Source organism: Gobius niger (assembly GCF_951799975.1).
Source record: "Gobius niger genome assembly, chromosome: 20".
Taxonomy (NCBI): Eukaryota; Metazoa; Chordata; class Actinopteri; order Gobiiformes; family Gobiidae; genus Gobius; species Gobius niger.
Genome location: NC_136871.1, coordinates 22,025,543 through 22,049,879, shown reverse-complemented (window position 1 = coordinate 22,049,879; position 24,337 = coordinate 22,025,543). Strand labels below are relative to the sequence as shown.

The 24,337-nt window shown below is 42.7% G+C and overlaps 1 protein-coding gene across 1 annotated transcript; it reads right to left on the bottom strand.

Moving 5' to 3' along the window:
* Nucleotides 1-18: 18 nt before the first annotated feature.
* LOC306979626 (inter-alpha-trypsin inhibitor heavy chain H3-like) lies at nucleotides 19-13,641 on the bottom strand (the record flags this gene model as incomplete). Its single annotated transcript, XM_079578649.1, has 20 exons — nucleotides 19-180; nucleotides 422-500; nucleotides 3,990-4,138; nucleotides 4,644-4,812; nucleotides 5,092-5,196; nucleotides 5,459-5,572; nucleotides 6,381-6,458; nucleotides 8,167-8,357; nucleotides 8,968-9,080; nucleotides 9,155-9,334; nucleotides 9,853-10,034; nucleotides 10,108-10,218; nucleotides 10,285-10,453; nucleotides 10,876-10,992; nucleotides 11,096-11,224; nucleotides 11,499-11,609; nucleotides 11,685-11,847; nucleotides 11,923-12,027; nucleotides 13,085-13,245; nucleotides 13,570-13,641. 20 exons carry the CDS (start codon nucleotides 13,639-13,641, stop codon nucleotides 75-77), a joined length of 2,604 nt encoding a protein of 867 aa, XP_079434775.1. The 3' UTR covers nucleotides 19-74.
* Nucleotides 13,642-24,337: the final 10,696 nt, after the last annotated feature.

Here is a 24,337-nt window from a genome sequence, read left to right as displayed (position 1 = left end):
GTTAGATGTCATTGAAAGGCACAAGGCCACATTATGTTGTTTGTCCACTTAATACGGACAGTTTTGTTTATATATCAGTTGTAGAAGTCGCTGCTTGGTCTCTGAAAGGCTTCCTGAACAGAAAGGAGCCAACAGTCAACAGTTATAGGCCCCGGGACGCTGTAGTCGGTAGCAGTGGATCTGTAACAGCACACAGACAAATTACTACTACTCAGTTACTGACTAGAAATGTGCATTTATTACTGAGTGCAGTGTTCCTGTAATCTCTAGTTTTAGCTCATCATAAAAAGACGTTTACCCATTACCTACAGGTGATGCATGCTGTCAATGGCTTCATGATTTCAATGGAGCCCTACACTAGCTTTTTGTTTGGTAAGAAATAGTTTTGCCATAAGCACTTATATGAAGGCCCACACTGTACCTGCTGACGGTGACAGCTTGGCCTTTGACCTTGATCGTTGATGCTGCTCCTGTCTTTTCCTCATAATCCAAATTAGCAGCTGAAATGACAGCGGACAGTCAGGCTCAGTCTTCACACAAAGCAACATGTGACTGAGAGACGCACCTAAAACTCCTGCAGCTTGGTTGTCCAACGGCAGCTGTCTGAAAACAGGCCACAGGAACTTTCTCCCAGAAATCTCATGGCACAAAATCACCAAACGGACATCTCGAAACGATACATCTATGTCCTTGTCTCGAATGATCACTGTCACACTGAAAAAAACATTTGTAAAAGGTTTGGGACAAGAGAAAAGATAGAGGTTTTCAATCGAGCTTTATCATTCTAATGCACTGAACAGATGATGCATGACATGACACGAAATGTAAATATAGGTGCCTTGGACATTGCCGTAAGACTGTGGTTTCTGATGTTTTCTATGTACTGTTTTGAATCAGTATGTTGCAGTGAATTAAATCTAAAATGAAGAACTCATAACACAACAAAACTAAAGCGCAGGTATAATATAGATTATATAGATCTATGAGACGGACCCAGTGTCGTGTAAATTGTAGTTTACAGACTGCGTTATACTGTATATATAGTAGTTTTAATAATCACAGAGGCATTCACAAAATTGATTCTGCAGCACATTCAATCAAATGTATTTGAAATCTCTGACCCCGTCATGTGATTGTTACCTGCCGGCTCTGACCCGAGACCCTGGGAAGTGAATAGTGGATATCTGCCCCTCCTTCACAATGACGCTTGTTGTGTAAACCTCAATGGACAGGCCACTTTGGACATTTATCACAATCCTTCTAAAACCTCCATTTTCATCTGGACCAATCTCTCCATTTATATCAAGCCCTAGATGAGAGGAAAAAAAAGTTTACTTTTTGGTAGCACATGGCTTTGAGGGAAGTATTATGTTTTTCTATGACATAAGAGATACTGAGACATTACTGACCTCTGCTGGGGTGGTGGAGTAGCTTTACACTGATGGTGGCTGGGAGATCAAAGCACAGTGGAAGAGACACATTTGCAGGTCTCAGTAAAAACCTCTGAGTTGGAGGAGCTGAGGAGACAGAAGAAGGCTGTTTGTGATCACAATCATGAATGAATGAATGAGTGAAACTTTATTGTCCCTCTGGGGGAAATTTGTTCTGGGCACAGAGTGACAACGTGCAAGACAGAGACAGACAAAAATAGCAATTAGAGCAATTTTGATGTCAAATTGATAATAAAATAGAAAATAAAATAAAAAGATCAATCAATTCACTAAATGAAAATGTTTAGTCAGTGAATCTACACCAAGGTATTGGTTCTTATGATTATTATATCATGGTTTCGATTTCCACACCTGGCATCATTGCAGTCTGAATTACCATTGGATATTCGTCTCCCTCTTCATAGTCTGTGAAATAAAGATGTCATGACTAGCACCTATATTTTACTATTAAGAATTTGGTATTTATGAAACACAAATACTTATAAATAATTGTAATAAGGACAAACAAGAAAGGGAAAAATAATGAAAATCAACTGAATTATTTTTCTGACCATGTTATGAATCTCATCACATTTATTGGTAACAATGAAAGATTACATTGGTGTCGTCTAAAAAAACAAAACGTGTTTACCTTGAGAACTAACTCCGAACTGTGGCACCCAACTGCCTGGATCTGCAAAATAACAGAAACATTATTAAGCATTCAATCTGTGCCTTGAAAGTCTTGCCCTGTTTATAACCAGTAATACTGAAACTGAAACTATTGGCACAAAGCAATGAAGCGGTTTTACAGGATACTAGTGGTGCTCGTGCTACTCTTTACGTTAACTTCCTTTACCTATTCGTTGTGGCGGGACACCACGAGGACCTAGAAAACCAGGAAGACCAGGAGAACCAGCAAGATCAGGAAGACCAGGAGGACCAGGAGGCCCCTGTGGAGCGAATCCAACATTTAGTAGAGCATCAGCGAAGTGATCTGTAAGTCCACCAGATGTACCAAAGCTGTGGGAGCGCCCTGCAGAGATCACAAACAAGGAAAAAGGAACATAGTAACAGTATTATTATAAACACCCTGTTCATAATACAAGTCCTTTTCCATGTTATTAATACCTTGCTCGACTTTAGTTTTCATTGTCCCTTTTAGGATTTTACAGCACATTGTAGCACATTTAACATTTACTTTGATGCCGAAATATTGACTCAAGTTGTGTTTCACTTTGTTTTTCCTTTTATTGCATATATGAATTCAAACTGCAAGTCAAAGGCTTGAAAAGAACCCTGATACACTTCCAGTAAAGGCCTATTCATACTCTCGCGTCTTGCGGAGTATAAATAGGCCTTAAATGTCCACTTTATTTGAGCAGCTGACTGGAGACATAAAAACATACATGTATTAGGAGCATGTGAGTGAAAATTAGGCTGCAAATGAATGTCGATTATTTAATACTATAATGATAAAGTACTTTTTGCTAATGTCACATTACCACACTACACAACTCCAGAGCATTTGTATTAATTTCACACAATACCGGAAGCAGGGGTAGATGTGGACAGAGTGAAAGAGCCAAGTGGTCACTCGTCAAATAATGACAAACCTCTGTGTAATAGTTTTTTTTTAATTATTATTCGATGTGTATAGGTCATTAAAAAGCACATCTGCACAAATGTTGTTTTTGACTTTAAACATCAGTTGTACAAGTCGCTGCTTGGTCTCTGAAAGGCTTCCTGAGCAGACAGGAGCCAGCAGTCCACAGTCACAGGCGTCGGGACACTGTAGTCAACAGCACTGGATCTGCAACACAAATGTGAAAAATTACGACATCTTCAATACCTGTAAAAGCAAATGTACATTTTGTTTTCGTAAATTTGAACAATTATGAGTGTAGTGTAATTTGTCAGTTGATAAGATGCAGTGTAGTCTTTGTTGTAGCCTCTACATTTAACCAAATTGCAGTTAAAGCCATTAATATTATTTAATTTATGTAATAGTTGCACTAGTTATGTCATGATTCGTCTTTTGTTCAGGTTTTCTTGTGTTTGGTCTTGTCCTGTGTTTTATTTTGACATGTGTTCAGTCCTTGTGATTTTGCTTTACTCCTCTCGTTATTGCCTGCCCCGCCCTGATGTGTTTCACCTGTGCCCCGTTTCCTCTTGTATTTATACCCCTGTGTTTCCCTTGTCCTTTGTCGTGTCATTGTCTATGTCAGCCCTGGTCTGTTTTAGTTTTGTCTCTGGATTTTGTTATTTTGGTTTCCGTCATTAAACATCACCAGTTTTGTTGCAGTCCTGCATTTTGGGTTTTTACTTTCTTCGTTCCACCACACCATGACAAGTTATACTAGTTCTTTTACTTGCAATAATGGTTTCACCATCTATGAGCACTTAATGCCCATACTGTACCTGCTGACGGTGACCTCTTGGCCTTTGACCTTGATCGTTGACGCTGCTCCTTCCTCATAATCCAAGTTAGCAACTGAAATGACAGCGGACAGTCAGGCTCAGTCTTCACACAAGGCAACATGTGACTGAGAGACGCACCTAAAACTCCTGCAGCTTCGTTGTCCAACGGCAGCTGTCTGAAAACAGGCCACAGGAACTTTCTCCCAGAAATCTCATGGCCCAAAATCACCAAACGGACATCTCCAAACGATACATCTATGTCCTTGTCTTGAATGATCACTGTCACACTGACAAAACATTTACACAGGTTTGGGACAAGATAAATGTCTTCATTCATGCCCTAGGAGCCAAATCACATTCATGTGTGTTTTAATGTTTCTTATTACAGTTTTACTGTACATTTATTTGACAAAATAAATGTATTATTATGATTATGATTATTCTTGTTATTTTATTATTATTATTATTATTATTATTATTATTATTATTATTATTATTATTATTATTATTATTATTATTATTATTATTATTATTAATGTGTCCAGTATTTCCAAATGTAGACAAAACAATTGCAAATCCTTTAGGGGACCTCAGTTGTATTGTGATATTTATGAATTTCACTATACAAATAATTTGTTCTGCTCGTCTATATATGCGTATATTTATACGAAGACGGCCATTAACCATTATTCCATTCACTAGGAACACATGCACTAGAACCTTATTTTCATCATTATAGAAACAGTCTGGATCTTCCTCGTCCTGACCTGTTCATATGATCTGAAGTGTTACCTGCCGGCGGTGATCTGAGTCAGTGATGAGTAATGAGTGGACGTCTGCCCCTCCTTCACAGTGACGCCTGTCGTTTTCACCTCAATGGACAGGTCACTTTGGGCATTTATCACAATGCTTCTAAAACCTCCATTTTCCTCTGGGTTAATTTCTCCATTTATATTAAGCCCTAGATAAGAGAAAAACACACTACAATAAGAATGTTGTTGCAGGTACAGGGGCTGCAAGACGGCCACTATGTAGTGATGGATCTTCAGCAAAATAACTATCCTGCCTTATTATGTATAAAACTTCCACATCCTGTTGATTTGGACTTATTGTAAAGACATGACATTCTTGTTCTTGGTCCTGGGTGTATTAAGCGTTATTGTGAATCAAACTCTTTCCTTGCTTTGAGAAAGATATGTTTTTTTTTCCATGACATAAAAGATACTGAGACATTACTGACCTCTGCTGGTTTGGTGGAGGAGCTTTACATTGGTGGCTGAGAGATCAAAGCACAGTGGAAGAGACACATTTGCAGGTCTCAGTAAAAACCTCTGAGTTGGAGGAGCTGAGGAGACAGAAGAATCGACTGTGATGATCAAAATGATACACCCAACATCACGGCCTTCTTTCAGGCTGATGCTTAATATCATTTCAAGCAGACAAACATTTACTTTAGTTTGACATGTGTGTTAATACAAAAACTTATAGTTGTTCATTTTTGTTTTTACAGCTATGCCACAACTGCAACTTTGGGAGAGAATACATAAGAGAGAATATTATGTTTATCCTGTAAAACAGAGTAGTATACCGGTACTTGGAATTTGTACCGTCAGTTGCTGCGATTGAACTGATGGTTGCCAAGACTTTAGGCCTATATGGCATCATCATATCTGTCATCGATATAGCACCATCCATGTCCATGTCCATGTCCATGTCATCGTCTGTGAAGTAAAGATGGAATTTAAATCATTATCAGTTATTACATATGAATTCATGTCATTAATGTATGTGTGTATGTGTACCATTTATGAATATTTTCAGAATTCTTTTTACTGATAATGTAAACCTTTGCTTGCATTGGCTACATAATAATATCATTAGCCAATGCAAGTAAAGGGTTCTGTGTTTAATGGTTATCAATGGACCAGGTTTACCAAGCATAGGAGAAAGGAAGGCAAAACCTGGCACTCCTCGGACTGGAACTGTAAAAAAAAAATCCAAAACATTTTTTACCATTCAAAATGTGGAAAGCTTTATTGCTCTGGACCAGGGGTCACCAACCTTATTTCAGCTGAGGGCTACTTTAAGAGCATTAAGTTGTTCGAGGGTTACCAGTTAAAAACAAATCCTAAAGACTTAAACGTACACTGTTCACTTATAGGATATTGACCCCATATTATATTAAAATAGCTTTATTTTAAACTAAATACTGAGTCACAAGAACCGAAATAACTGTAATTTTAAGAATTAGATTCAAGAAAATGAAGTGTTTTACACTTTTTAAAAAAGTCCCAAGGGCTACTGGACATGCCCCAAAGGGCTCCTGGGTGCCCGCGGGCACCACGTTGGTGACCCCTGCTCTGGACTATGGATGTGTATCAACTCAAAGTAAGTCCTATTTTCTTGTCTTTTTGTGGCGCTAAAAAAACGTTAGAAGGAGATAATTGCTACTGTAATTTACATTTTAGTCTTACCCACCATTTTGTCGAGCAACAAAACCATGTCGATGACCGGGATGACGAAAAGTACTTAGTTTTGGAGCTTTTCGAGAAACAGAATATTGATGGTGTCTAAGCCCAGGATCTGAAGCCACGCTGTGAGAACGCCCTGCAGAAATGTGGGACATCAGGAAGAAGGAAAGAGGAAAGTAGTAACGACAACCTCCGAATGTTATTTTCTTTACACGCAATTAAGAATTTTTGTTTTCTTCAGATTTAAAGTTTAATGAGTTCAAAGTTAGCTTTACTGTTACATGTTAAGTAGATAAAAATAACTGAAAATGTGTGATGCAAACAGTGGTAAATTGACTGGAATAACTAACACAACAACATATAATGAAATTTCTTAAATTAAACCTTTGTTCAACTTTTGTTTTGATTGTCCTCTTTAGAATTTACAGATGCAGAATACTTCAATTTTAATGGTGTCAGTGACATATTTATTTAAGTTGTGTTTCACACTGCTTCTGTTGATTATGTCCTACTTCAAGCGTGTAACCATTCAAAAAAAAATGTTACAAACACCAAACATTCTGTTCCATCCATCCATTTTCTTCCGGTTTATCCAGGTCGCGGGGGCAACAGTCTCAGCAGAGATGCCCAAACTTCCCGATCCACACACACCTATTCCAGCTGAGGCGACACCTGGCCAGCTCGGAGACATAGTCCCACCAGCGTGTCCTGGGCCTTCCACGAGGCCTTGTCCCACTAGGACATGCCTGGAACACCTTCCGCGGGAGGCGACCAGGAGGCATCCGGAACAGATGCCCGAGCCACCTCAGCTGGCTCCTTTCGACGTGAAGGAGCAGCGACTCTACTCCGAGCTCCTCTTGGGTAACTGAGCTCCTCAACCGATCTCGAAGGGTGCGCCCAGCCACCTTGTGAAGGAAATTCATTTCGGCCGCTTGTATTCGCGATCCTGTCCTTTCGGTCATTACCCAAATCTCATGACCATAGGTGAGGGTGGGAACGTAGATCGATCGGTAAATCGAGAGCTTTGCCCCCCGACTCAGCTCCCTCTTTACCACGACAGACCGATACAGCGACCGCATCACTGCTGACGCCGCACCGATCCGTCTGTCGATCTCACGCTCCATCCGTCCCTCACTCGTGAACAAGACCCCGAGATACTTGAACTCCTCCACTTGAGGAAAGGACTCCCCACCGACCTGTAGAGGGGAAACCACCTTTTTCCGGTGGAGAACCATGGCCTCAGATTTTGAGTGTTGCTGATCCTCATCCCGGCCGCTACACACTCGGCTGCAAACCGCCCCAGAGCGTGCTGAAGGTCCTGGCTTGTTGAAGCCAACAGAACAACATCATCTGCAAACAGCAGAGATGAGATCCTGAGGCTCCCAAACCGGACACCCTCCGGCCCCTGGCTGCGCCTAGAAATTCTGTCCATAAAAGTAATGAACAGAACCGGTGACAAAGGGCAGCCCTGGCGGAGACCAACACGCAAAGGGAACAGGTCGGACTTACTGCCGGCAATACAAACGGACAGCCCTTAGCAGAGGGCCCCGGACCCCATACTCCCGGAGCACCCCCCACAGGGCACCACGAGGGACGCGTTCGAACGCTTTCTCCAGATCCACAAAACACATGTGGACTGGTTGGGCGAACTCCCATGAACCCTCGAGCACCCGACGGAGGGTATAGAGCTGGTCCAGTGTGCCACGAACAGGACAAAAACTGCATTGTTCCTCCAAGGTTCGACTATCGGCCGGATCCTTCTCTCCAGCACCCTGGAGTAGACCTTACATTCTGTTGCTCTCTTGAAATCTTGCTTCCTTTGAGATAATTAATTCGGACCCTACCTGATGATCCAACATGTGGCACTGATGGCAAAGTCGACCCTCCTTCCTTTGGCTTATTTAGCACAGCCGAGTCTTCTCCTGGAGGCTTTGTGACCACCATCGATGTGAGAGGAGTCACAAAGCTGTACTGAAGAGATAAATCCATGGCCTCCTTCTCCACCTTCTCCTTCTCTGGCCCAGAGAGCTGCAGCCTACAAGGTGGAGTACATTTATAAAGTTACATTCACGGAGTATTTCGACTTTTCACCGAGTAAATTAAAGGAAGCACTCACTCACACAACAGCTGCAACCTGTGTTTGTTCATACACTAATCTACTTTATCTGGCTGTAAAGGCGAGAGTAAGCTTTCCACCTTAGCAAAGCCAAGTGTTTTAAGGAATCATTTGTTCTTTGGCACATGACTGCCAAAAAGTAAAAAAGGTAATTATAATTGTTAGAGAATTAACAATGGTCTTTGAGAGGACAGATGAAAAATAGGCGGCAGTCTGGATGTCTTAAACAGGAGAAGTTTATTTACTATCGGTGCGGGACCCGAGACATGAACTCGAGACATTGCGCAAGTCCTACCATTGCTTGCTCCATGCTTCCACAGAAAAGGGATAAATACCCGCTCAGAGCGTCATACTGATACGCAAGCAAACATTCAGTGGCTGAGAGTGGGCGCCTGAGCACCACAGTCAAGGCTATGACAGAGATAGCACGACTGTACAGCCTGACCCAGTATGATAAATAGCGATTTAATGTTATCCTCTAACAATAATGTTGTATTAAAAGAGGATTTCCTTAAGTCTTGTCACTTACTCTTTCTCCATGAGTTGTTTGACAGTGAGATAGGCCCACACTCTCTGGATGCGGTCGACTGATGCCGTTCCTGTTGTTGCATTTGGGTTGGAAAAAGTCACTCTTGAATTTCTCTGGAAAGATTGAGACACAACATTTTGTATCATAAGAAGCTCAGAGTTTGCACTGCTGGTGCCAAAGGACTTACAGAGAGGGCCACGACTTCCGGCACAAAGCTCTCGATGTCGTTGTCAGTGATCATGCCGGCCACCACAATCTCCGAGCCGTTATAATACTGGCTGAAGTTAGTCTGGGTGAGATTTGTGCCTCCAATGTACATCATGGTCACATCTGTCAACAGGGGAGTAGCCACCTCTTCATAGAAGCCCTATTAACACAACATATGTGAAGGGTTCAGTATATGGGTGTACGTCAGTCATGGCTCAATTTTGATGAGTTTGGTAAAACTGAAGAAATATCTGAACTAATCATACAACATATTTATTCTTCGCCAAGAGGCATCACAAAGCATACATACATATACTCATGTACTCCAGTCACAATACTGTAAATGTGGCTGGTTGCAACAGAAAGTACAACTTAAGTGTTAAAACTTATTTCTATAGAAAACACATATTGACAAAATTCCGGCAAATTGGGATTTTATTGGTTTTATTGGCCCCATGCATTGCATGTTGTATTTGTTGTCTGAGCTGTTGGTGCTTTGCTGCTTGTATTTTGTGCATTGTTTATATTTTTCTTTATGTACTGTAGACCTTTTTGTGAAGTACTTTGGTCAACAACAGTTGTTTCAAATGTGTTATATAATACATTTGATTTGATTTGGTATTTGTTTGTTTGTATTTGTTGCAGATAAAGTTGTCTGTGAGCGCTAAGGCCAAATACCTGGAGTTGCAGATTAGCATCAGAGTCTTCGTATATGCGTCGAGCCAAACCATTATTCTGAAGAGACATCTTCTCAAGGAACTCAAAGTTAACGTCAAACCCAAATCCAAGGCAGTACAGCGGGAATTTCCCTGCGATGGCCTTTCTAACATTTGCTTGGATCCTCTCAGGATTGGTCTCTCCTACAAAAGAATAGATCTCAATACCTTTTCTGGATATGTCCTTATATTGGATGAAAAAGAGCTCTTTGAAAACCTGAGGTGGGATCCCCATCAGTCAGGAGAATAAGAATGGAGGCTGAGTCCTCCCGGGGGTGAGCGTTCAGCATGCGAGAACCTTCCAGCACTGCTTTGTTGATGTCTGTGGCTGTAAAAGGACTGTATTAGTCATTATTCTTTGACAAATATTGTATTTAACATGAAAAATACTTACACCCTCGATCTTGAATGTTTTCAGCAAACTTCTTTGCCTGATCAATGTTTTTCTGAGTGGCTTGAACAAGCTCCCGTTTCCAGTGAAAAATTTCACTGTCAAAAGTGATTAGTCCAAAGAAATCGTCTTCTGCCAAATCAGCCAAGATGTGAATCAGAGCCACACGTGTCTGGAACAAATCACAGCTGAGGTTAACAGTGAGACAAATAAGTTTGTTGATTATGAAGATGTAAACCTTACAAATGACGAAAAGCCCTACTATTTTCTTTGTGTAAAGGACATTCATATTAGCAAAAGTTGAATTGATTTGATGAGAAAAGTGTGAAGAAGCAAAACATCCTCAACTGAAACCATGTTGATGACTTTGAAAACTTCTACTATGGAAAATTCCCTTGACAACTGAGAACTTACTTAAGGAAATTTATGTCTGTTTTATTGGACTGATTTTGTGAATTGTGATTTTTTTGAATTGTGAATTCCAGGAAAATGATGATGTTTCAAAAAACTTTTAACAGGATGTTAAAATGGTTTTAGACTTGGTCGGGTTTTGTAGAATTATTCGTTTTAAAATTGGTCCCAATATAAACTTACCTGCTGCATTTTCCGTCCGTGCATCGAGCCGCTCTGGTCAATGACAAAGACAACATTTTTGGGGATGCGAGGCAGTTCAGAGGGAGCAAAGTGATGCACAAAATACCCATCTTTGGTCTGGGTTAGATGAGAAGGAAGAAGACACAATTCTCATTCACAGTAAATGTAAATGTTTCCAATTATGTTCATAAATGTTTATTATGTTCATTTGTGTTCTTACTACAAGGTCTCCGAATGAGGCGTCTCTTTTAACATCGTAGAAAATGACTAAATCTCCATTCAAGCCATTGTCTGAGCAACTGTCACACACTTTCTGTTGATCCACAGTTGGATAGAAATATATCCAGGCCTGCAAATAAACATAAAGACATTAGGACAATTATTGCCAACAACATGCCATATTTCAGTGGTTTAAAACTTTTTTCTGGCTCATGTTTTTTTAGTCTCAGTTCAGGATTGTCAGTGTGGAAATCAAATCTGTTTTTAGGGCCATGTTTGAGAACCATTGACAGAGTCTGAAACCAGGGGCACAATTTTCTGGCCAGACATACAGAACCCAGGTTTTCTGATTGTCACTGCTCCGGGTCCTCAGTTCATTTTCCTGCTCCTGTCCAAAATCTTACCTGTTTGGCTGTCTCAGTTTTAGTGATTGCATTTGCCAAATCCTTGGTGCTCAGTCCTCCTTTGATATCAATGAAGTTAATTCCAGCATCTTCGTTTATGTTCACATCAACCTAGCATGAAATGCAAAATGATTATTGAATGTACACATTTTAAACTTTGGATTGATTTTTTCTACCCAATCTTACCTTGAAATCAGTGACAGGCTGCATGGGTCGAGCGTGGATTTGCAGCTCATATTTACCAAGTCTGCGTTTGAGCAGCTCCTCGTACGTGAGCTCAAACGTGACTTTTTTGTGAGCGGCCACAGTGACAGAAGTCTTAAACTCCTCCAGCGTTCTCCCCACAGAACTGAAACAAACAACGAGCATTAAAATAGTGGCGATCTATTTCAGAAGTTTTAAGTTTTGATTGATTGATTTGTACCTGACAATCCCTGCACTCTGGCCCCGAGACACGGCCTCCGTGTACTGACGCACGGCCTGTTCCTTTGCTTTCACCACGCCGTCATACACTTCACCATCCATAAACCTACAGAACCGATATGTATGTTTAAAGACAGCGTTATGTGGTCATCCGTACAGAGGATCACACAGTTTATGCTGACTGCAATTTATTATGTCAGGATTGATTGTTAATTGCTATTATGTGGAACATCTTAATATTTTCTGTATTGATACAATATTAGGTTTTTATTAAGAATTTAGATCGGGGCTCTGGGCGGCCATATTTGGCCCTCGGGCCACCAGTTTGTGATCACTGTGCTATAGTTTCCTGTTGAATATTAAGAAAATAGAAGATTGATCACAATACTAAATATTGCCAAAAAAACATAGATCTACAGGAAAGGCTTGTAAAACTGCAATGACTGACAAAAGCTCTCAACTTTGACAGTGTGAGGCCCTTGTTTGTGAGGTGTGCTATCCTATTTGTTTTCAGTTTTTCTCTGAGTTTGCTCAGGGCCACACTTTACAGCACATGTGTCAAGGTCAAGGCCATATGCGGCCTGTGAGATGATTCAATGTGTCTCTTTGAGGAGCATCAATTTCTGAGCATGTCAAATGAAAAAGAAAGTCTCTAGCCCATTCCTGTGCGGAGTTACGGATTTTAAAAGAAATACAGTGGGGAAAAAAAGTATTTGGTCAAATCCCCATAGACTTTGTATTGGATTTCGGCCAAATACTTTTTTTCCCCACTGTAACTAGTTTGCTCCCTCCAGCCACGAGGGGGCAGTTTAAGTTTAAACAAGGAAAGAATTCCACACGTGTCCAGCAGCAACATAATAAGAGATCAGGATATAAACAGCATGTTATAGCCACGTGGTAAATGGTCAGTCTGCCCCAGGGTGGCTGTGGCTACAATAGAAACTTAATGCCATCGAATGTGGAGTGAATGAATAATGACTTTATGTAGCACTTTGAGAAACATGTGACACAGGCTGATAAAGCACAATAAGTTTAAGCTGTTGTTTATGAGGCCACAGCCCTTTACAATATATGCGGCCCTCTGTGGGGGCTGAATATCGGCCCACGACCCAAACGACTTCGACACCCCTGCTTTACAGGCTGACTCTCACTCTCATACCCACATTCTGAATTTACTGATGAAGGCGTTCTTGGGGATCCGAACATGAAACTCGATCTCTTTAGACTCATCCATGCGGTTGGCCACACGGCTGGTGATGACTGTGGTGGCATAGCGGCTGGTCACAGTGGAGTTGATGTGAAAACTGTAGATGTCCCAATCATCCTGGCCAAACACATTTCACAATAGATAGTTTGTTTTGGTGAGTTGATGATCAACCCAGTGGCTACGTGACACATTTCAGCAGAACTAAAATACATCGAGTGATTTCACTGGTCGAAAAATGTATCTGCAGACACACACCCTTTTTAATTTTATAACTTCAGACAAGTCACACAATAGAGGGTTCACACTTCATCATCATCACTTCAGTATTTTGCTGCAGCACATTGTGTTAAATAGTTTTGTTTAGATTTTGTGCATATAAAAAAGATTTACCCCCAAGAGTGAATTAAGGTTAGATGCTGATATACTATTGAAAAGTGTTACCTTGTTGGGCAATGTGGTGGCCAGTCCCAGCAAAAGCCCCAGGAGGGTGAGGTAACCAGCACTTCTCTCCATGGTGCTCCCTCTGAACTGAACCCCAGACAGGGGCAGGCGTTTAAACTCACATAGGTCAATATTGATGAGGACAGAGGACAGTCCTGCCTCTTTCCCAGAAAACGCCCACTGGTAATTTTACATTTTCTTGATTTTCAGTGAACACATGAATTGTGTTTAATAGAGTTTAGGAAAAAAACAAGTGTTTGAGGTCAAGCAAAAATGAATTTATTGTATATTTCTATCTTTCAAGTATTTACAGCTTTATGAAAGAGTTCTGACCAAGTCAGCAAAGTGCAGGGTGAAAAAGCAGGCAAAAGCAATCTCTGCAAGCATTAAAGACACAAGTGTACAAGAAAGCAACTGCATAGAACTAAATGATCCTAAATCATATTAAACATTCTGGAAGTAACTAAGTATGTTCTTTATTGTGTAATAGTGTGTTGCTGAATCCGTTTCAGAATTCAAAACCACTGTTGCTTTGAAGCTAATAGAAATGTATGTATGTCTTTTGTATAATGTGTCTTTTGTAAACTGCAATTTAATCTTATGTTCTTACTTGATTAATACATTCATTTAAACTACATTATTGCTATTGTAGTCTCCCATCAAATGGCCTCAATAAATCACTTTTAAAGAAGGCATGTTTGCCCCCGATTTTCATAAGGGGTCCTTTATCAAGCCAGGGGCTAAATAACGGGTACAAGCTGAAAAATAAAATATGCAATTTTGTTGCCACGATGCACTAAATTTACCATTTGATATCGCCTGTATGACAGTTTTCAGGCACCAAATCTGATACGTAACTGATACGTGACTGCTGCATGAGTACAAAATGCATCAATGGCTCTGGTACGGCTCCACTTTTGCACGTGCTATTCGCTTTGCACACGAGCAAACACTTAAATGACCCCATAGTGTTCAAAGTGCTGTAAAATTAAAACAGGGTAATATCTGCGGGACTTCAGAAAGTTACATTCTTAAATACAATTGTTTGGATTATGGATAAAACAACATCTTCTGTGAGCTAGTTGCAAAAAAAAACCTTGAAGTTGCCTACACAGTGCATGGATGAATGATGCACTTTCAGTCACATTCAGCAAATTATCATCCCATAATCTCTTTAATAATGTAAACTGAAAGGCAACGATAAGTAAAGATACTGGTTTCTGAGGTATGGGATGATGTGGCTTGAGACTAGTCCGCTTAAATCCATCAGTGCTGGTGCTTGGTACATCAATGGTCCGCGACGTGAGGGTGATTAACGGCCACACCTCCTGCCACCCAGGTGCTCTCGTGCTGGACGTCACTAACTCTGCACCAAAAATCATCCAAAATCATCCTTCAGTCTCCACAGTAGTGATCCATGCCGGTACCATTGACCTCAAACCTCAGCAGTCGGAAAAACTCAACCAGGTCTTTGTTTCACTCGTCAACACCATCAAAAACAACAATGAAACTTGCATAGTTTCCGGACTTTTGTTGATGGAAAATTTGGTAGATCGCGGCTGCTTCAACTGTTTGTAAAAAAATACTGCACGAAGAACAACATCTCATACATGGACAATTTCTTCACATTTTTTAATAGGCCTGGACTTTTCAAAAAGCACAGAATGCACCCAAACTTCACCGGATCCCACCTGTTTTCACAGAACATTCAACTTACAATAGAATCAGCAGCATGAAGGCGTCCCTCCACACCCACCATAACGGATATTCCTGTTTTCATCAGCAGAGAGCACCCCAAAGGTAAGACCACTTGCACTGTTAATACTAATACCCTCAGACCTCTCACCAAGGCACCATCATCGCATAGTTCCTTAAAGACTCCCCTACCACAGACAACATGGCTTTTTTAAATGTCTGCCGAATAAGTCTTTTATTGGAAATTATTTGATTTTAGATAATAATCTTGATCCATTTAATCCATTAAACTTGTGAGTTTTTGGACAGTTTCTGCTTGGATTTCTTTGCAGGACGTCAGAATAGCCTCCCAGAGCTGCTGTTTGGATGAAAACTGCCTCCCACCCTCATAGATGTTTTTCTTGTTGAGGCTCCAAAGTTTCTCAATAGGGTTTAGGTCAGGGTAGGATGGGTTCTGTCAAAAAGGATGAGATCATTCAGACTAATGCCTAATGTTATAACCTTTTTTCTGCCTTGCATCGCTTAAAGTATTTTCTGGGATAGCCAGAGAGAAGTAGTAATTATGTATTACCTATAAACTTGAAATGTTTAAACAGGGCAATTTATGTCTGTTGCGACCAGAGTAGGCCAAAGTACTTAATAGTTTATGGCAATATATGCTCTAGGTATGGTGTGCTGCCATGATGTCATAGGGGAACTCATTCATAGCTGGAAACAAGGCCTTGAAAGGGAATGACCATACTGATTGAGTAGAAACAACGAGAGGCAAGAAGGGGGTAGGAAATTATGGGCTTTTGGATAGTATAAAAGAAGAGAGCGCGGGCAGCCTGGTGAGGCTGTAAAGCCCGAGACAAGCTGAGTAGAAAATTTGACGCGAAGAAACTGAAGAAGTTCCTCTGCTTTTCGCAGAGAAGGGCCAAAGAGGAAGAACGCGACCGACGGTTCCTGCATCAGACAGCTGCATCCTCCTGCTGACACAGCGTTGGAGAACCGGAGTGAGACTGTGCTGGAGACAGGAAACTACAAGGCTCGACTGAGCGTTGTGATCCGGCCGTCACACTGGTTTCGGAGCACCACCGCCAAATTGCATAAGATAAGAATAAAGATAAAGATAAGATAAAGAAGATACCCTGACGCCGGCTCACAGCGAGGAACGAGACTAGAGACTGTCGAAGTTGAGTTGAGGAGACCACATTGCATACCTCAGTCGGGCTTTCGAGCGCTGACGCATCACACTGTATATGAAGTTGACCTTCTCCCTCTCTTTGAAACCAGTAGAAGATGTGCCATAACTCACAGTTCAATTGTCATCACAGAACTGCAACTTTATTGATAATGTCAAGTCATAGGTCCTTTCTTATATTAACCTAGTGTAGTGGGGTAGCCTATATTGCCCTTACATTGAGCCAATCAGATCGCGTGTGCGCCCTATAAATACGGGGGTCATGCACCTGGCATGACCTCTCCTCCCTCTGACGTCACACGCTGCTGCTGTAGCGGGGCACAGCGTGAAAGTTGGTGAAGTTGCGAGTTGTTTGTGGTCGTTCAGGAGGCGTCAAGCCGGCGATTTTAGGCGTCAAGCCAGCAACTATATGTACACACAACCGTCTCGCTGCATGCTGGCGCTCCGGCCAAAGGCTACTGCATAGCTGGACAAGTAACATGTTCGGGGTCTCAGTACGGGTCGTTTGGGGAGTGCCATGCATCGTCGCCCTGGGTCCTGTCAGCGTTACACACCACCTCTTCTACACCTGTGTCGCCAGGGTCGTCCGTTTTTTTATGTTGTAGACTGTGATGTGCTGTTTAATATGGACACTGAAGTGAACGTGCTCATCCACGTGAGAAACCGTCATGAACTGTAACCTTAACTTATTGGACAACCCTTGGACCAAAGAAAACGATGGACAATTTTAACAAAACATGCAACTAATAATAAAGATCCTACTTTTGTAAATGAATGCCTCTGTCCTGCCAATTTTACGAATCTGTGTTGCCTTTTTCTACATGTTAAATTTAAGTTTAACCTGCAGTCCACTCTACTACACTAGTATAGTCATTTTATATTGTGTTATATGTTAATCATCATTTGACAAATGAGCTGAGCTGCAACACTGGTGTCTCGACGGTGATGTCACCAAGGAGGAAGCGGGGCAGACCTCACAGCGGTAGAAGTCAGACACATTGCCAAACAGCTTAAGTAGTTGTCTAAGTCTCAGCAGTGGCGAAGCGCACTGCTGAGACTCATAAGGAGACAGGACCCTTTAAACGGAGAAGCTGTTGTAATACCAGGTTTGGCCACAGGTCCACATCAAGAGTCTCTCCTTTTATGCCCATAGCAGCCAATGATGCAGAGGTTTTCTTTACAGCATGACATGGTGCGTTGTTATGTATGAAGATGATTTTGTTTGGGAAAGCACGGCTCTTCTTTTTATACAATAGAAGTGATCAGTCAGAAACTCCACACATTTCCACAGAGGTCATTTTCACACCTTCAGGGAGCCTAAAGGGGCTGACCAACTCTCTCCCCATGATTCTGGCCCAAAACATGACTCCGCCCCCTCCTCACTGACGTCACAGCCTTGTGAGGACATGGTGGCCATTCACCAAGCATCCACTACTCCATTGATCTGACCATCCAGGGTTACACGGCCTCATCAGTGAACAAGACTGTTTGAAAATGAGTCTTCATGTATTTCTGAGCCACTGCAGCCGTTTCTGTTCATGAGCTTCAATTAACAGTTTTGGGGAGGCCGGAAGGTTTATGCACAACTGCAGCCTCTGGAGGGTCCTACACCTTGATGTTCGGGGGACTCCAGAGGCACCAGCAGCTTCAAATACCTGTATGCTGCTTTGTCGCATCTGTTCTATTCATCTCATGTATTTGTCTGTCTGAAACTGTCCTTATTGTGCCTTTATCTGCTCAAACCTGTGTGTGCTCTGAATCATCCACATTGTGTCGGCGCGAGTCCACAGTTCCCTGATTACTCGTGTTTATGTTGAGGAAAAAATCCACGGCCACTCCGACGTAAAAAGTTGAACAAAAATTTATTTCCAGAACTTGTTGAACTTTACAGGAGCTTAGAATCCTTAAGTAACCTCTTATAAACTACGGTAAGAAACTGTTGGGCTCTTTTCCTAATGTTGCTGCTTCACGCGCCGGCTCTCCACTCCCTCTGATCCTGCTCTAGCGCAACGCGCAGCTCCGGGCTTAAAGCTCCAATGCGGACATTTTAAATAACAAATTAGCTTATAAAATATACCTATTCACAAATTTACCTACCAAAATAAACACAAATGCAATAGTACAATTTTACTCTATTTTTCCCGCAACAAATTAACCCATTAAATCCCTTGTAAAATCAAATAAATATTATTATTAAATACAAAATGCAGCATGTATTAATTACACTAACTTGGCGCCCACATACCGGCCCCTAATTGTGACCCTATTTACACAATTACCAAAAATAAGCATGTGGCGTCAAAGTATTCAAACGTCATTCATAAACAAACTTAAAAGTCTCTGCAGGTGGTTGCCTCAGTCTGCTTCTTGTAGGAGGCAAATCTTCGTAATGGGTCTGTCCAGTGTGCTTGTCTTGGTTTTGATTCGCACTTGACGCACCATTCCTGATTTGTCCGGGATCGTTAGGATTACTTTCCCTGTGATCCAAGAGTTGCGTGGGGCAGAATCGTCCACAATAAGCACGACGTCTCCAATGGCAAAATTGCGAGAAGGACGGGTCCACTTTTGTCGTTCCTGTAGTAGTGGTAAATACTCTCTTGTCCAACGTTTCCAGAATATTTCCGACATATACTGGATTTGCTTCCATCTCCTCCTTGCGTAGAGATCCTGTTTGTCGAACACACCAGGTGGAAGAGATGGCTTAGTCTTGAGAAGCAAGAGGTGATTGGGAGTGAGTACCTCTAAATCGTTTGGATCACTGGATGCTTTGGTTATTGGCCGACTATTGATAATGGCCTCTGCCTCACATAAAAGAGTGTGTAGCCCTTCTTCATCCAGTGTCTGTAACTTGAAGGTGACGTTCAAGATTTTCTTCACCGACTTGATTAATCTCTCCCAGACACCTCCGTGGTGGGATCCAGTGGGAGGGTTGAACATCCACGTAATGCCTTGTTGATGTAGCATGTCTTCAATTTTTGACACATTCCATTCCTCGATGGCTCTTTTGAGTTCGCGCTCCGCACCGATGAAATTTGTTCCATTATCAGAACGAAGGATCTTCACTTGGCCTCGTCTTGCTATGAAGCGACGTAGAGCATGGATAAAGGAATCCGTGTCCAATGAGGCCGCCATCTCCAAGTGCACTGCACGGATAGTTAGGCACGTGAAAATAACCCCGTACCGTTTTACCATGCTTCGTCCGCGTTTGATTTCGAACGGACCAAAGTAGTCCACTCCAGTGTTGGTAAACGGAGGGTCATCCGGTAGGACTCTGTCTCGAGGAAGGTCAGCCATTTGTTGCCGTCCTGCGACTCCATGTGCACGTCGGCAGACTATGCACTTTGCGAGTACCTTTCTCACTGCGGAGTTGGCACCAGGAACCCAAAACTTTGTTCTCAACTTAGACAGTACATGATTGCGACCGCAATGAGACAAGTTCTGGTGTATTTCCCTGAGGATGAGCTTCGTGACATGCAGATCCTTATCCAGGATTGCTGGCCGCTTTGAGTCTTCAGGTAATGCCGATCTACTGAGTCGTCCTCCGACTCTGAGGATGCCTCGTTCAAGTACTGGATTTAGTTTGAAAAGGCAACTGGTCCGCTTCACCCCTTGTCCTTGAGTAAGTGCGGCTATCTCTTTGGAAAATGTCTTTTTCTGGCAGTAGCGAATGACCGCTTCTTCAGCTTCTGCGAGGTTCTCCATTGTAAGACTGTTAGTGTCAGCTTGAAACAGGCTGTTCTTCAAACTTTTCATTTCCTTTTCAACTTCAGGCTGAGCTTTCACAGCGTTCATCTCTTTCCTTTTGCGACACAGTTGCAGCAAAATGCATTTGACTTTCAGCATCCAAGCAACTGCTTTCTTGAGTCTAAACCAGGATGAGAAGTATTGTAGGAACTCCAGCACTACATCTTCATGTTCTTCAACCGCGTTGGCACAAACCAGAGTATTTTTTACCTCTGGATCGTTTGTGGTCAGGTCTCCAAGGGAGTGCACATTTTCAGGCCATTCTTCCATGGGTTTGGTGAGAAAGTCCGGCCCCTGTAACCAAGCATTGCTGTGAATGAAGTTCTCCGCCTTGAGTCCCCGTGACGCAATGTCAGCGGGATTCAAAGAGGTGTTGACGTACCTCCATTGGTGTGGACTGGAACACTTAAGAATAGCATCCACGCGGTTTGCAACAAAGGTGCGGAACCTACTTGTTTGGTTGCGTATGTACTTAAGCACCGTGGTACTGTCTGACCAGAACACTGATGGTTGTAGTGTGAGCTGCAGCTCCGATGTAAGGACCTTATCCATGCGAGCTGCCATAGTAGCTGCGGTAAGTTCCATACGAGGGATTGTCATGGGCTTGAGTGGGGCCACTCTCGCTTTCCCCAACACGAATGCACAGTGCACTTCATTGCAGCTGTTCTTCTGTAAGAGATAGCTAACCGTTCCGTAGCCCTCTTCACTGGCGTCAGCAAAGTGGTGCAGTTGGTTGCATACTGACTCTCCAAAGCCCACAGGTTTGAAACATCTTGGGACACTGATGTTCTCCAGATGGTGAAGTTGGGTCTTCCATACAAGCCACTTGTGAGCTAGGTCTTCTGGTATGTCAACATCCCAGCCAATCTTCCGTCTGCAAAGCTCTTGCAGAATCTTCTTAGCTTCTAGCGTGACTGGTGACAGGATGCCCAATGGGTCATAAACTGAACTCACAATGGACAGGAGGTTCCTTCGAGTGGGAGCTTTGTCTGGCATTACGATCCTGAACCTGAAGCTGTCGGACTGAATGCACCAATGGACTCCCAAAGCTCTCTCCATGGGGAGCATGTCTTGATCCAAGTCGAGGTCTTTGACTTCTGATGCTCTCTCTTCTTCTGGAATAGCAGACAGCACTGCTCTGCTATTACTTATCCACTTTGTGAGCCTGAATCCACCACTTTGACATACAGCTCTCAAAGTGTGGTACAACTGCATGGCTTCTTCTTCTGAGCTCACAGACTTTAAGCAATCATCCACGTAGAAATTGTGGAGAACTGTGTCAACTGCTTGGCTGTAAGACTGATCTTGGTTGTCTTCAGCACATTTGCGCAGAGCAAAGCTGGCGCAGCTTGGAGATGAGGTTGCACCAAAGATGTGAACCACCATCTTGTACTCCACCATTTCCTGATCAATTTCACCAGACTCCCACCAAAGGAATCGGAGAAGGTCAGAATCTTCATCTGGCACCTTTACTTGGTGGAACATCGCTTCCACATCAGCCATGACTGCCACTTCTTCTTGCCGGAATCTGGTAATGACACCAAGAAGGGAACTGGTAAGATTCGGTCCCTGTAAGAGCTGATCATTCAAAGTGGTGCCTTGGTAAGACGCTCCACAGTCGAAGACCACTCTGAGCTTGAGCTTCTTGGGGTGGTAAACCCCGTGGTGTGGCAGGTACCAAACCTTTTTATCGTCACGATCAAGATCTTGGTTGGGCACTCTCACAGCGTAACCTTTGTCTATGATGTTGCTCATGAAGGCTGAGTATTCGGCGTGAAATGAAGGATTCTTCACAAACTTTCGCTTTAAGTTTAAGGCACGTTGTTCAGCCGCTTTGCGGTTGTTGGGCATCTGAATGTGCTTGTTGCGCAACGGCAGGGCTATACTGTAATGTCCATTCACAATGGTAGCTGACTGCGTTGCTATTTCCAGAAACCGCAAGTCTTCCCTGGACATTTCTTGTTTCTCATCTCTTTCGCACTCAGGAAAGTCACTTTTAAACTGCTGGCTCCAGAGCTCCTCCAGTGTGCTGACTGATATGCGATTGGCTGAGACTTGGATCAGCCCACTTGTTGCACTTGGAGAAGAATGTCTTTGGAGAGGTTCACTGACGGTCCAGCCAAGCCTAGTCTTCACAGCATACGGACCACCATTTTCGCTGGCAATAACGTGCCAAGGTTCAATAGCTTTAGGTGCGTTAGTCCCAATTAGAAGTCCAATGTGCGCATCAATCTTTGGGATAGACACTTGCTGAAGATATGGCCATTTGTCCACGTAATCTTGTGAAGGAATGTTGTCGACAGAAGCCGGTATGTCACTGTGACTGTACATTTCTGGCAATTCAAGAAAGTCATTACTGTCTAAGCAGCTCACTTCTAAGCCAGACACCATGTGACTGCTGACAACCTTTTCTTCTCCCATAGTTTTCAGCAAAATGTTAGTCTTTCTGCCAGTGAGACTGAGCTCTTGCATCAATTCTTCAGTACAAAAGCAGGCAGTACTGCCAGGATCAAGAAAGGCATGAGTGTGTGTTACCTTTTGTCCTCTTTTGGATTTGACTTGGACTGGAACTATCGCCAAGATGTGCTCCGTTTTCTCAGCAGCATGAGCTGTTACATCTGTTCCTACATATCCGTTTACAACCGACTCTGATGGTTGCTCTGTTCTTTCAGCTGTTCCCTCTTCGGGTTCTGCCTCTTTGTTTGCACCACTCGGCTTTACCCTCATGTGTAACACTGTGGGATGTGGCTGTGCACAGACTTCACAGCTCGCTTTCTCTTTGCATGAACTACTCATGTGTCCCTGTTTAAGGCAGCTGAAACACAGTCCTTTAGTTCGCATAAAGTCTATCTTTTCCTTATGAAGTGATTTTTTCATCTTCTTGCACTGTTCCATGGCATGTTCACCACCATGACAAAAGAGACAGGGTTTGGAAAATGCACACACCTGAATTCCACCGATTTTATTCTTCGCCTTAAAGGATGTGTCCTGGGGAGTGGTGATTGTTGCAGCTGTGGTGAATCCCTTTCTGTTGCCACTTTTCCTTTGCAACTTCTCATCCACTTGCCCTTTAACTCGCTCTTTTAAGGTGATGTCCTTTATGTCACCAAACAGTGGGTGCAAAGCTTCCTTGGCCTGCTTATTGACAAAATCCACTAGATCTTCAAACTTTGCTCTGCGTTTGTCCTTGTCCAAGATGCCACAAGCATGCGTCCTCCATCTTTCTCTCAGTTTGTAGGGGAGCTTGGCAATGATAGCTCGCAAGTTGGCTGTGCTATCCAACTCCTCCATATACTCCACATCTGTCATTGCATTGCGACATCCAGTAAGATAAAGGCCGAAAGCATGAAGAGCTTCTCCGTCGTCAGACTTGATAGTAGGCCAATCAAGAGCCTTGGTTATGTATGCCACCGAAATCTTATAGGCATTTCCAAAGTGTTCTTCCAAAAGTCTCTTAGCTTCTTGATATCCACGAGTGGGCTCCATGTGTAAACAACTCCTTATCAATTCCCGTGGCTGTCCACTTGTGTACTGTTCCATGTAGTACAGTCTGTCCTTGTCGCTCTCCGTTTTATCCTCCACGCCATGTTCAAATGCCCGCATGAACAGCCGATATTCCATTGGGTCTCCTCTAAACACAGGAATGTTCTGAGGAGGCAGTGTTGCTAACTTCTGTTGCTTAGTTAGCACTTCGACAACGTCCTGCAGAGCACCTGGCGTCTGTGATGGCTGGGAGGCAGCAGTGCCTGTTTGCTGTACATTCTGTTGAGCGTTGTTGTTCTGCGCTGCACTTTGCAATACAGGTACAGAACTTAACTGTTGCGGAGCTAAGAAATCTCCAACATTGCGTGATGCCACGTAGGAGTTCATTCCATCTCGACTGGGTGCACGACTAGGTGCCTTGGATGTACGACCTTCATACTCTGATAAGATCTTGATCTTTGCTTCATTAGCTGCTAAAGCGGTTTCTATTTCTAGCTCCTCCCTTTCACTTTTGAGCTTAGCCTCCTTTTCCTCCAGCAATCGTTTCTGTTTCAAAGATGAGGCCTGAATCAACAATGTAGCTCGCTCCAACTCTACCTTCATGCGGATGGACGACGCAGAAGATGAAGCACGGGAGCCATGTTCTGAATGTGCCTCACTGCG